The sequence below is a fragment of the Carcharhinus amblyrhynchos genome, chromosome 25 (assembly GCF_965287045.1).
Source record: "Carcharhinus amblyrhynchos chromosome 25, sCarAmb.v2.hapA, whole genome shotgun sequence".
Taxonomy (NCBI): Eukaryota; Metazoa; Chordata; class Chondrichthyes; order Carcharhiniformes; family Carcharhinidae; genus Carcharhinus; species Carcharhinus amblyrhynchos.
In genome coordinates this window covers 38,188,157-38,203,036 of record NC_137348.1, presented here as the reverse complement: position 1 = coordinate 38,203,036, position 14,880 = coordinate 38,188,157, and the positions used below count along the sequence as shown (strand labels likewise).

General features: G+C 46.3%; 1 protein-coding gene across 1 annotated transcript in view; it reads left to right on the top strand.

The window, feature by feature from the left end:
- The first annotated feature begins 3,397 nt into the window (after window positions 1-3,397).
- LOC145358122 (uncharacterized) overlaps window positions 3,398-14,880 on the top strand; it is a 78,351-nt gene continuing 66,868 nt past the window's right edge. Inside the window, exon 1 of the mRNA XM_080211797.1 lies at window positions 3,398-3,627. Coding sequence (XP_080067923.1) covers window positions 3,398-3,627 — 230 coding nt within the window. The remainder of the gene's footprint in view (window positions 3,628-14,880) is intronic.

Sequence of the window (14,880 nt, the reverse complement as noted above, 5' to 3'; positions counted from 1 at the left end):
GGCCCTTTCCCTGCAACACCTCATATTTATCTTGCTAATCCCCCTGATACTAAGTGGTAATTTACTATGGCCAACGAACTTAACCCACACACCTTTGTACAGTGAGAGGAAACAGAGCACTCAGAGGAAACTCATGAGACACAGGGAGAACACCACACAGACAGTTACCCGAGGCCAGAATTGGACTTCTATATTTGGTACTGTTAAGCAGCATTGCTAGCCACTGTGCCACCATGCCACCCACAATGATGTAACGTTAAAACATGAGTGCCAGAATGCATCTGGAATAGTATAAATCTTTAGAAATGGAAGCACACCCTCCTGATTGTGTCTCAGATACCAGTCACTGTCTACATGACACTGCTTTGAGGAAGAGCCGGGGAAGGTCCTGGTGTCCTGGCTCATACTTAGCTCTCAATTCACACCACCACCAAAACTGGCCATCGCTATACATAATATATAACATTAATATATATATATTCTATATATGTTATATATAAATTAATGTATATATTGCATACATAATATATTATGTATACAATATATATTATTTGGATAATTTTGGAATAGTTTAGGTTAGAGGGTCATTAGATTGGTTCCACTGGTCGACGCAACATCGAGGGCCGAGGGGCCTGTACTGCGCTGTAATGTTCTATGTTCTATCATTCAGTTGTTGCTCGTGGGATTTTGCCGAGCACACATTGACTGCCGTGTTTCCAGTGTGACTACAGTGAGCAGGCTTCAAAAGTGACTAGTTGGCTGTAAACCAACTTGGGAGGAGGGGGGTGGGGTGCGTGGTGGTCTCCTAAAGGCACTAGATAGGCACAAGTTAATTCCTTTACTCCCCTGTGAATGGGCAATCCCTCTGTAGTGTATGAAGCAGGGTGGGGGGTGGTTCAGAGGTAATGTTATTAATGGGTCGAAGGGTTATGGAGAATGGGCAGGAAAGTGGAGTTGAGGCTGAGACAAGATCAACCCATGATCTTATTGAATGGTGGATATTGATGAAGACTGTCAGAGGATACAGCTGGATCTCGATCAGGTGGAGACTTGGGCAAAGAGATAGCCGATGGATTTTAACCCAGTCAAATATGAGGTGATGCATTTTGGAGGATAATTAATAAAGGTAGAAAATATACAGTAAATGGCAGAACCCTTAAGAGTATTGATAGGCAGAGGGATCTGGGTGTACAGGTACACAGGTCACTGAAAGTGGCAACGCACGTGGAGAAGGTAGTCAAGAAGGCATACGGCATGCTTGCCTTCATCGGCCGGGGCATTGAGTTTCAAAATTGGCAAGTCATGTTGCAGCTTTATAGAACCTTAGTGAGGCCGCATTTGGGATATAGTGTTCAATTCTGGTCGCCACACTACCAGAAGGATGTGGAGGCTTTGGAGAGGATACAGAAAAGATTTACCAGGATGTTGCTTGGTATGGAGGGCATTAGTTATGAGGACAGGTTGGAGAAACTTGGTTTGTTCTCATTGGAATGATGGAGGTTGAGGGGAGATCTAATAGAAGTCTACAAGATTGAGGGGCATGGACAGAATGGATAGTCAGCAGATTTTTCCCAGGGTGGAAGAGCCAATTACGAGGGGGAATAGGTTTAAGGTGCGAGGGGCAAGGTTTAAAGGAAATGTACGAGGCAGATTTTAGTTCAGTTGGGCAGCATGGTCAGTGCAGGCTTGGAGGGCTGAAGGGCCTGTTCCTGTGCTGTAATTTTCTTTGTTGTCTTTGTTCTTTGAATGGCGGAACAGTCTTGAGGGGCTGAATAACCCAGCCCTGCTAATAGATCTTATGTTTGGGTTGGGTAGTGGGGAGAAGATCCGATGCTGGAGACGCTCTGGCTGTGATAGGGCAGTTGAAGATCGGAAACAGGTTGGGACTGGATACTGAAGGGTAGGTATTGGAAGAGGATGGGGTGATGACACTATGGGAGGCTGCAGGGCGATCTAAGATGGGGAAGGTTAGAATCATAGAATCTCAACAGTGCAGAAGGAGGCCATTCGACCCATCGAACCTGCACTGATAACAATCCCAACCAGGCCCTATCCGCGTGACCCCACACATTTAATCTGCTAATCCCCCCGACACTAAGAGGCAATTTAGCATAGTCAATCAATCTAACCCACACCTCTGTGGAGTGTGGGAAGAAAATGGAGCAGCTGGCAAAAACCCACACAGACATGGGGAGAATGTGCAGACTCCACACAGACAGTGGCCTGAGGCTGGAATTGAACCCGGATCACTGGCGCTGTGAGGCAGCAGTGTTAACAATGGCAGCGAACCATCATAACTATCAACAAACAATAAACAAGGAGTGACAAATACATGCAAACATACTGATTAGGAGCAAGAGTAGGCCATTCGGTCCATCCAGGCTGGTGCTATTTGACAAGATCATGAATGATCTAATTTGTTGTCTCCTACCTACCCCCCATTTTGTCATTACCGTGGTAAATATATAGTCCCAGGATAAAAGCAAATTACTGCAGATGTTGGAATCTGAAACCAAAAGAGAAAATGCTGGAAAATCTCAGCAGGTCTGGCAGCATCTGGAAGGAGAAAAAAGACCTGATGTTTTGAATCCAGATGTCCCTTTATCAGAGCTTTGACAATTTATAGTCCCATCAGATTTGAACAGAGTGGTTCACACTGCTGCCTCACAGCGCCAGGGACCCGGGTTCAATTCCTGGCTTGGGTCACTGTCTTTGTGGAGTCTGCACATTCTCCCCGTGTCTGCGTGGGTTCTCTCCGGGTGCTCCGGTTTCCTCCCACAGATCAAAAGATGTGCTGATTGGGTGCATTGGCCGTGATACATTCTCCCTTAGTGTACCTGAGCAGGCGCTGGAGTGTAGCGACTGGGGGATTTTCACAGTAGCTTCATTGCAGTGTTAGTGTAAGCCTAATTGTAACACTAATAAATAAGCTTTTTAAAAAAACTTGATGAGGTTAAAACCTTGCAGGGCTGCTGGCTTTTTATTATTGGTGGAGAATATGAAACAGACTTGGAGTATTTCACATGTGGGCAGGGGCAGTGTTGCAAATCTATAAATGAGTAACTCAGGCTCTGTTCATGACCAGTTCTCCCAGACAGGAGGTGGGGAAGGGAAGCTCTCTGGGTCTTATTGGAGACACAGAAAGTTATTGTCCTCCCAGAAGCAGAAAGGGAAACCTAGGTCCACCTGTGCTGTGACTCTACCCAGTTTGGGTAGCTGGGGAGGGAGCAAGTCAGTTGTTGCCCTGTGCCCATCCGGATTTATCCACTGGGATATTGACTGGGGAAGGGTCTGTCATACTTTGTCCGGCTTTGCAGCTACCGAGATCTCCAGGGGAGGGGAGGGAGAAACTTTGAAGCCCTATTTATTTTTGCCCCCCCCCCCCCCCCCCCCCGGGATGTTGCAGGGAGCTGCTGCTGCTGCTGCTGCTGCGGAGGAGCAGGAGGAGGGTGACTTGTGCCCGCTGCTGCTGGATGCAGAGCCGGCTCGCCTGCAGCAGACTGTGGACAGGCTGGTGCTGGGGCTGCACCGCGGTAAGGAGGCGCAGGTCCGCACCTTCCTGGAGGATCCCCGCAGCCTGCAGCTGCTCTCGGCTCTCTGCAGGTGCCTGACTCCGGGGGAGACGCGGTGAGTATGTCACAGCTCCCTCCGTGGGTGTGCTAAACTGGGTATGTTTTTATTGACAGCGTTACACTCCAGAGACCTTGGTGCTGTTAATGTGCTGAAGGCGAGAGCTGGAGCACAGGTCAATTTCTCACTTGGAGAAGAATTGGATTTTAAGTTCTTTTTTATTAGTATCCTATTTTATTTTGACTTCTTTAAAGTGCTTATTTATCTCTCTCAGACGCTCCCTTGTCAGTTTAATTTCTCCTCATGTCCTGCTTACAATCTTTGTTTTTCTCTCTGGCACTCTCGGTTCAAGAATTTGAAGTAAGTTTATTTATTAGTGTTACAAGTAGGCTTACCTTAACACTGCAATGAAGTCACTGTGAAAATCCCCTAGTGGCCATACTGTTGGGGTACACTGAGGGAGAGTTTAGCATGGCCAGTGTTCCTAACCAACACGTCTTTCAGACTGTAGGAGAAAACCGGAGCGCCCGGAGGAAGCCCACGCAGACACGGGGAGAACATGCCGATTTCCACATAGACAGTGACCCAACCTGGGAATCAAACCCGGCAGCAGTGCTAACCACTTGAAACCACTTCTCTGTCGCGCTCTCTCCACAGATACTACCAGACCAGCTGAGTTTTTCCCAACATTTTTTAATTTTAATATCTGTGCTATTTGTGTGTGAAATCCCTTCCTTGCACACCTATGGTATCGTGTGATAGAATAAAGGGAAAATCTAGTGTAAATGTGAGTGGGACAGGTGTGTGTGTGTGTGTGTGTGTGTGTGTGTGTGTTTAAGGTGTTTCTGTGCCTGTGTGAATGTTTGTTTCTGTGTCTCTATATAGGGGAGAGAGAACATAAGAACATAAGAAATAGGAGCAGGAGTAGGCCATCTAGCCCTTCGAGCCTGCCCCACCATTCAATAAGATCATGGCTGATCTGTCGTGGCTCAGTTCCACATTCCCGCCCTCTCCCCATAACCCTTAATCCCCTCGCTTATCAAAAACCCATCAACCCGCGTCTTAAAAATATTTAGCGAGGCAGCCTCCACCACTTCAACGGGCAGAGAATTCCAGAGATTCACCACCCTTTGAGTGAAGAAGTTCCTCCTCAACTCTGTTCTAAACCGCCCCCCCCTTTATCTTGAGGCTGTGCCCCCTAGTCCTACTGTCCTTTCTGAGCGGAAAGAGTCTCTCCACCTCTATCCTATCCATCCCATTCATCAACTTATATGTCTCAATGAGATCTCCCCTCATCCTTCTAAACTCTAACGAGTACAAGCCTAGTTTATTCAGCCTCTCCTCATAGCTCAACCCCCTCAACTCCGGTATCAGCCTAGTAAACCTCCTCTGCACTCCCTCCAAGGCCAAAATATCCTTGCGTAAGTGCGGCAACCAAAACTGCACACAGTACTCCAGCTGCGGCCTCACCAATGCCCTATACAGCTGCAGCAAGACCTCCCTACTTTTATATTCAATCCCCCTCGCTATGAAGGCCAGCATCCCATTCGCCTTCCTGACCACCTGCTGCACCTGCAAGCTGGGTTTTTGTGACTCATGCACAAGGACCCCGAGGTCCCTCTGCACCGTCGCGTGCTGCAGTTTTTCGCCACGTAAGTAATAATCCTTCCTACCATTATTCCTACCAAAGTGGACCACCTCGCACTTGCCAACATTAAATTCCATTTGCCATTTCCTGGCCCATTCGCCCAGCCTATCTAGATCCTTCTGTAGACTCTCCACACCCTCCGCACAATTTGCCGTTCCACCAATCTTGGTGTCATCAGCAAATTTTGACACCATACACTCGGTTCCCTCCTCCAGATCATCTATATAAAGAACCATGTGTTCGAAAGAGAAACAAGTGAAGGATTAGGTTAAAAAAATCTCAATAGGTGGAGATTCTAATATTCGGCATGCCCTGTCCATGTTCCCATTTATTCCCCATGCCAGCAGTAACCTGGATGTTCCCTCTGTTTCAAAATGCCTTTATTCCCCGTTCAAATACCTACTTTCAGACACTCCTGGCCCTTCTTGCCTGATATGCAGCAATCCATCAGCCCCAACAGTTGGGAGGTAACAAGTGATGACATTGGACCTGCTGTAATGGTATCAAGCTGTAAGGGTCAGCTGACCCAGTAAACCATGTAACCAACGGCAGAATGATGGGATGATCAGCTGACTCAGTATAAATTAGAACATGTTAGGAATCGTGGGGAACTTGGAATGGCCCAGGGTGAGGCCTCAAGTTTGGAGTAATGAAGTGTCTTTATTAAACCTTTTCTTTGATTTATAGGTTTTGTTATATTTTCATTGTTTACACTGGAAGAGTTCCTTCTGGATCAGCACCAACCAACTCCTCCACCAGCCCCCCCCAACCCCGACCCCTGGTTATCAATCATTATCCAATAATTGGCAACCCACCCTCTTGTGTCTGTTTCCATGTTCCCAGGCCTGAGAATCCCCTCTTTCAGTGTCCCTGTGATACCAGGAACATGGGTTGCCACTGCTTTCAGATGCTGGGAGCCCACTCCCAGTATAATGTACTCCCTGGTACATGTATATTGCAGGACACCCACCACTTCCATACTCTTAAACACTGGGAATACTGAGACAATGTATCATTGTCAGTGCTACCTGCACTGGACCCTCCATTGCTTGAACAATGGAGGACATCTGCTCTATGGAGGGGGCATGGTTAGCACTGCTGTTTCACAGCACCAGGGACCTGGGTTCAATTCCGGCCTTCGACCACTGTCTGTGTCGAGTTCTCCCTGTGTTTCCTCACAGGGCTCCAGTTTCCTCCCACACTCCAAAGATGTGCAGGTTAGGTTGCCCCTTAATGTCAGCGGGACTAGCAAGGTAAATACGCAGGGTTAAGGCGATAGGGCCTGAGTAGGATTGTTATCAGTGCAGGCTGAATGGGCCAAATGACCTCCTCCTACACTGCAGTGTGGATGGTGGATAGCAGAAGAATTCCTTGCTGCTGTTTGTACGCCAGATAATATGTTAGTCTTTTCAAGATGTACATATGCCATTGGGAAAACATTGTAGCTTCAAGGGCTTGGCTTCTTGTTGAAGTTGATGTGTTATCAGGAAGAATATATTGTGATATAACATCAAATAATCATAGAATCCCTACAGTGCAGAAGAAGGTCGATTAGTCCATCGATCCTACTCCAACTCTCCAACAGACTATCCCACCCAAACCCTATCCCCATAACCCCAAGTATTTACCCTGTTAATCCCCCTAACCCACACATCTTAGGACACTACGGGGCAATTTACCACGGCCAATCTGGCTCCTCTATTGTAGTTTAGTTTGGTTTTTTTATCAGTCGCAAGTAAGGCTTACGTTAACACTGCAATGAAGTTACTGTGAAATTCCCCTATTTGCCATGCTCTGGCACCCGTTCGGATCAATCTACCTAACCAGCGCGTCTTTCAGACTGTGGGAAGAAACCGGAGCACCCAGGGAAACCCACCCAGACATGGGGAGAACGTGCAAATTTCACCCAGTCGGTGATCCAAGCTGGGAATCAAACCCAGGTCCCTGGCGCTGTGCGGCAGCAGCACTAACCACTGTGCTACCGTGCCACTCATGCTGGTTATAAAGTTACAATGAGCTTTTAATCAAACACTGGATCTGCCGTAACTGGAGTATTGTGTCCAATTCTGGACACTGCACTTTAAGGAAAGATGTGAAAGCCAGTCTCGAGGGTGCAGAAAAGATCCCCAAGACTCATTCCAGGAATGAGGGATTTTGCCTCTGTGGACAGACTGGGGAAGCTGGGTTCAGTCTCTTAGTACTGATGAGCTGAAGAGGCGGTTTGATGGAGGTGTTGAAAATCAGGAGAGGGTCTAAGCAGAGTAGATAGGGGCAAACTGTTTCCATGGATTGAAGGGTCTGGAACCGAGGGTACACTGATGTAAGGTGATTGGTGAAAAAAGCAATTCTCACGCCAGGAAGAATTTTTAATATGGTGAGCAGCGCATTGCTTGAGAGTGTGGGTGGAAACGGATTTGATTGTTGCTTGCAAAACGGGGATTTGTTCAATACTTGAGGGGAAACAGTTTGGAGGGTTACGGGCAAGGAGTGGAGGAGCAGGACTGGCTGAGTTGCTGTTGCAATGAGTCAAACTCGATGGTCTGAATGGCCCCGTTCTGCACCACAACCATTCTACAATTCAATCCCATTGCTGCTCCCGGTCCCCGTGTCAGAATTTTACCTGGACTTACCTTTATCTTCCGGTGGCAGCTAGTCAATAAAATGAGTAGCCCATTGGCAGTGAATGATTAACCAGTCCGAGATAGAAACAATGCATTGGTCAGAGGGTTTGCTGCTGTTCTTTGTTTTTGTACCATTCAGTACTTTAATCCTGATCAAAAAAAGCCAATTCTAATTTATTTAAGCCCAATCATTGTCCCCACACGGGGAACAAACCAGATCCAAGTTGACAAGACATTGCATCCCAGGTTGGGCTCGATCCAACAGGATCCAAGCTGACAGGATGAGGCATTTTACCCCCTCCCGGGTTTGATCTAACACTTCGCCTCAGCCAAAAGTCCGAGAAAAATTGCATCAGGTAAAGTTTTGTTTTAATCTTTGTTGGCACTGTGGTGATTGCTACTGTCTCACAGCGCCAGGAACCAGGGTCCATTACTGGCCTTGAAGTCTGCTCGTTCTTCCCGTGTCCGTGTGGGTTTTCTCCAGGCTCTGGTTTCCTACCCCACTCCAAAGATCATAGATTATAGAACCCTACAATGCAGAAAGAGGCCCTTCGGCCCATCGAGTCTGCACCGCACACAATCCCACCCAGACCCTATGCTCATATACTATACCCACTAATCCCTCTAACTTCTGCTACCCTGGACACTAATGAGCAATTTCTTAGCACGGCCAATCAACCTAACCCGCACATCTTTGGACTGTGGGAGGAAACCGGAGCACCCGGAGGAAACCCACGCAGACACGAGGAGAACGTGCAAACTCCACACAGACAGTGACCCGAGCCAAGAATCGAACCCAGGACCCTGGAGCTGTGAAGCAACAGTGCTAACTACTGTGTTACCGTGCAGGTTTGGTGGATTGACCACGCTCAGTTGTCCCTTTAGTGTCAGGAGGATGAGCAGGGTAAACATGTGGGGTTACAGGGATAGGGCCTGGATGGGACTGATGTCGGTACAGGCTCGATGGGCCAAATAGCCTCCTGCTGCACTGTAGGGAGTCTATGAACTTTTACCCTGATCTTTTATTCTAGCTTGGGGAAACCACGATCGCAGGCATTAGCACACTCCAAATGCAATGGATTAGCCTTGTTCCCTGCCTGATCCTGATTGTTGCTGCCTTTAGCTGCAGCGAGCAAGTAAGTTTATGAAAATCTAACCTAACGTTTATTGTCAGTTATATTTGGGTACATTGCGTGCACCTGGTCAGCTTGGCTAACATTGTGATCAGATGTTTGTGATTGCCGGATGCAGGAGAAAAAAGCCATGTGAGTCTGCTGGAATGCACCAAGCCTTTCCATTATATTTAATGATACTCTTAACTAGATTTCACTGTAATATATTTTATTACACCCTATTATTACCTTGCCATTGCACCTTTGTTAGAAACCAGCCATTGGGAAAACTTTAATCATGCCTAGCTGAAAGGGTTTGCTAACTGTTGATAGAGGAGCAGTGCCAGCGGATTTTTGTGGTTTCTCTGCTTTCCTACTTGGTTGCACACGACTGTTTATTTGGTTTATAAATCAGTTGCCAAGTATCCGCCACTGTTTTGCAGGGTGATCCTTTTGAAAAAAAATTCACGGAACTCTTTCTTTGTTCCATCATTTCCAACATTAAAGGATTTAGTACTGAAGACTTGTCGTTAGAATCCCTGCAGTACAGAAGGAGGCCATTCGGCCCATCGAGTCTGTACTGACCGCAATCCAACCCAAGCCCTATTCTTGCACGTTTACCCTACTAATCCCCCGATTCTATGGGGCAATTTAGCATGGCCAATCAACCATGGACTGTGGGAGGAAGCTGGAGCACCCGAAGGAAACCCACGCAAACACAGGGAGAAAGTATAAACTCCACGCAGACAGTGACCCAAGCCAGGAATTGAACCTGGGTCCCCCCAGTGCTGTGAGGCAGCAGTGCTAACCACCGTTATGTTTAGCATAATTCAGTGAACCAGGAGGCATTTCTTCACTCAGAGGGTGGGGAATCTTTGAAATCTTCTACCCCAGTGGGACGCAGAAGCTCAAGATCATGTTCGAGGCAAGAATCAATAGATTTCGGGATGATATCAAGGGATTCGGTGGCACTGTGGTTAGCATTGCTGTCTCACGGCACCAGGGACTCAGGTTCGGTTCCCGGCTTGGGTACTGTTATGTGGGAAGTTTGCACGTTCTCTCCATGTTTGCGTGGGTTTCGTCCGAGCGCTTTGGTTTCCTCCCACGGTCCGAAACATGTGCTGATCAGGTACATTGGCCATGCCCTCAGTGTACCTGAACAGGCGCCGGAGTGTGACAACTAAGGGATTTTCACGGTAACTTCATTGCAGTGTTAACGTAAGCCTACAATAAATAAATAAACTTTTTGGGGATAGTGGAAAAAAATGGACATTAGTCTACTGATCTGGTTCATTAACGTCCTTTAGGGGAGGAAATCTTCTATCCTCACCTGGTCTACATGTGACTCTAGACCCACAGTAATGTGGTTGACAATCAACTGCCCTCTGAACAGGGGCAACTAGGTAGGAATGGGTGATAAATGCTGGCCAGCCAGTGACACCCATGCCCCAAGCACGAATAAAGAAATATGGTGGAGGAGGTTAGATGATCTGTTTTATCTGTTTGAAAGGCAGAGCAGCTGAATGGGCCAAATGGCCTTCAGCTGCTCCTACTTCCAATGAAGAAATGTTCTTGTTCATTTAGTGTTCTGTAGATGCAGATCCCTGGACACTCGAGTCTTAATACCCCCTTTTATTGTGTTGAAAGTTGTAAACAAATTCCATGTAAATATTTGAGGAGGAAAGATTGTCTTTTCTTCGTTTGGGTATTTTTGCGATTATTGAGATGAAGGATGCCTGAGCTGCGGAGGAACGTTTCACTATTTGGGCATCCACTGTCAGTATCAAGTGTTCCAGGGTTGAATCTTCCAGTGTAACAAAGCTCTGGAGATGTCTGAAGTGTCAGTCTTGGCTGGGTGGTGACACTCTTCTTCAGAGTCACAAGTTGATGGTTTCAAGTGCCGATCCAGAGACTTGTGCGTACTTTTTTTATTCATTTGTGGGACATGGGCGTCGCTGGCTGGCCAGCATTTATTGCCCATCCCGAGTTGCCCTTGAGAAGGTGGTGTTGAGCTGCCTTCTTGAATCGTTGCAGCCCACATGCTGTGAGTTGACCTACAATGCCGTTGGGGAGGAAATTCCCAAACGCTTCCTGTTTAGAAAGGACAGTAGGACTCGAGGGCACAGCCTCAAGATAAGGAGGGGCAGTTTAGATCAGAGTTGAGGAGGAACTTCTTCACTCAAAGGGTGGTGATTCTCTGGAATTCTCTGCCCGTTGAAGTGGTGGAGGCTGCCTCGCTAAATATATTTAAGTCACGGGTAGATAGGTTTCTGATAGACAAGGGAATTAAGGGTTATGGGGAGAAAGTGGGAAAGTGGAACTCATCCACTTCAGATCAGCCATGATCTTATTGAATGGCGGGGCAGGCTGGAAGGGCTAGATGGCCTACTCCTGCTCCTATTTCTTATGTTCTTATGAATTCCAGGATTTTGACCCAGTGACTGTGAAGGAACGGCCAGAATATTTCCAAGTCAGGAGATAATCAAGACTGATTCTTCCTGTTGAAGCAATGCACAGTGGGAGATGTTGCACTTATTAGGTTGCTAGACCCGAACCCCAAAGTATATTCTGATGCCAGAGTTGACCCCAATGGTTTTTCTATTTTGGCATGAATGTGAGGCTAGGATTCTTCGCCGCAGGAGTAATTCGACTGACAAATTACCAATCTTTTATCAAAACAAGTTTCATTCATAACACAGTTTAAAAGTAGCTCAAACAAAAGGAAGCAGCTTAACTTTTAACAGTTGAACAATCTTTATTCATGAAGAGAAACTACTCTTTCTAACTGATCACTATTTCAGTTCCAAAGAAGCAACATTCCTCTTAGATTTAAAAATCATTGTAAATATAGTTAGAAATCCTCTATAAACTTGCTTTAAACCATATCAACAGCTTTGCAGCTTTCATTGAAGTTTTGATTTTCAGAGCAGCTTGTAGACTTCTGTGTTTAAATGACCAGAAAACTGAATAGAAAGCTTTTCTCTCCCCATTATCTACCTATCTCCTCCCATTAACCACATTATCACATTTCCCTGTATACCTAAACCCACCTTTCATTATTTTAAAAGAAGGGGGAAGTCTCCATTTGTAAACAAGAGTCCATTAGCTTTCTAAGTAAAGACTGCATGGCTAAAATGAGTAATTATCCTGCTTTCCCAGCATCTGAGCTGTATTCCTTCCAGACACACCAGGTACCTGTAGAAAAAAGCTGTCCGTTCACCTCTGCAATGGCTACCCCCAAGTGTCTCTTGGCATAGAGTCCTGGCCATTGGAATGTGAGAGTCTGCTACACTCAGTCATGGACAACTCTTTGGATGACCAACAAGTTTCAGGCAGAGCAGAGACCATCTTTTACAGAATAGAGCATATTCCAGTAGCAGCTGATGTTTCTCTTTGTGTATCCATGGGAACAGCCCATAGAGCACAGAGTCCTGCGTCACAGAGCTGCTCAACAAAAAGCACTGCATCGCTGTCCCGATCTTCTCTGCAAAGGCACCCTCCACGAGGAGATTATCAGTGGTCTCTTCCCCATCACGGCTACCTAGAGGACAACTTGCAGAGGGAGTATGAGACTCCAAGGATGTAGGAAGGATCTGATGGGCGGTTGTCTGAAAGTTCCAGTGATGAAACGTTCTGCCCAATGACTTTGACGGTTTGCTCAGGAAGCCCCCTGACAGGATCCATCCTTTCCCACAGCGGCTCCAGGATGTTTTGTGCAGACTAGTGAATAGACCTATGGTGAATGTTGTTCTTCTGCATATACTTTTCCATGAGGGGCATGTGGTATGACACAGCTGGAAGCAGTGGGTACCATCTACAGGATGTACTGCAGGAACTCACCAAGGCTCCTTAGCACCTTTCAAACCCAAGGCCACTATCATCTAGAAGGACGAGGGCAGCAGACACATGGGAACGACATTGCCTTCAAGTTCCCCTCATGTCCCTCGCCATCCTGACTTGGTGTTATCACCGTTCCTTCACTGTTGCCTGGTCAAAGTCCTGGAACACCCTCCCTATTGGCACTGTGGGTATATATATATGGTGGATATATAACTTACCTCAGTGCCACTAGCTCTAAGTCCACATAAACAACTTGCCATATTTGGTTAACGCAAGAAGCTTCAGATCACAGCTCCCCGACCAGGCCATGGCTCACAGCAACTTTATGACTCGAATCTGGTTTTAATTATAAGTTGACCACAAATCCCAGCATGCACAACTCTCAGCCAGAACAGCTCTTTTAAAGCCAATATTGTCATTGCTTTTGTTAAAATCAGTGTTGTGGTTATTTCTTTTCTTCATCTACGGTTTCATGGTGCCTGTTCTGGCTCTTTGAAACGAGCTACTCCCACTCTCTCCTCTTTCCCCATACACAGGTACATTTTTCCCTTCAAGTACTTACCCAATTCCCTTTCAAAGCTGAGTCTCCTTCAGGCAGCGCACTCCAGATCTCACCAATGTCCTCTGTTTAAAAACAACAGCATAACCCGTTTCACCACCTTGCCCCTTGCTCTTCAACGTGAGAAAGGTTAAAATGGAGCGGTGACTGAGGGATTGACAGGCAGATCTTGCTTTAACTTTATGTAAGCTGAAGAAGGAATGCAGATGCATCTGAGCAAATTGACCTATTTTGCAACTTGTAAATAGACCAGAGCTGTTGTGGTCCCCGTTGATCAGGGAGGTTGCGTCAAGACCTTGTTTGTGACTTGTTTTCCACTATTGTGCTGCAACAGACAGACAGACACACACACAGAAGGGGAGTTCTGTATTGTGGCGTTGACGTGTAACTGTGCTTATGTCTGTCACTGCACAGCAGGAATCTTCAAATAAACTATTCTTGAGATTGAATGGCTGGAACCGATGTCTGAGTCTGTGGGACTTGGCAGTTCTACTTCGCATTTAGATGAGCTAGTTATGTTGGATCACAAAGACAAAGGCAACTAAAACACTTTGGAGATGAAAGGGGAGAAAGAAAAGTCACCCTTGTAATCCTTGTTCTGGCAAAAAAAGACTGTCGCTCCTTTAAAAAGTCAATGCCGATTTCAACATTTACGCTGGTTCCTTTTGCTCCCAGTTTGTTTGGGATATCACCCAGTTTTTTAAGCTTGGCAGTGAGTGTGGAATACATGGTCTCCTGTGAGAAGGAAACAAAACAGTAAGAATGGGGAAGTAATACTGACCCAAACTGGCATTGTATACCTTGTAAAAAGTCTGACAACACCAGGTTTTTACATCAGACTTTTTACTGTGTTGACTCCAGTCCAACGCCGGCATATCCACATCATTGTACACCTTAAAATGGAACAGCAGTGAATACTAGGAAATAAGATTACTGGCTTGAACTGTGTTTTTTCCTATAGTCCGACTGTGCTAGCTGTAGTAAAATTACATTGATTAATGCCTTGTGTGCATCCCTCTTTCTTCTCTGACATTTTTACTTAGCAGGTTATGTTGGACTCACTCAAGGTTTTGTATGATGGGAGAGGTTGTTCAGTGTTAATATATGATTTGGGCTTTGGCACTGTTTTGTCTAAATGTTTAACAACTCTTGTTAGTTCGCAGGCATCTTGAGCTTTAGCTTGTTAAGATTGGAGATGCTACAGGGCTTTGCTTGTTTGAAAAAAGAGGGGCATTCCTAGTCATTTAACTAAAGATTTATGGGCGGCACGGTGGTTAGCAATGCTGCCTCCCAATACCAGAGATCTGGGTTCGATTCCTGCCTTGTCTGTGCAAAGTCTGCACGTTCTCCACGTGTCTGTGTGGGTTTCCTCCAGCTGCTGTGGTTTTCCTTCCACAGGCTGAAAAATGTGTGGGTTAGCAATGCTAAATTGTCCCTTAGTGTCAGGTGACTGGCAGGGTAAATTTGTAGGGTTACAGAGGTAGGGCTCGGATGGGATTGTTGTCAGTACAGGTTGGATGGGTCAATTGG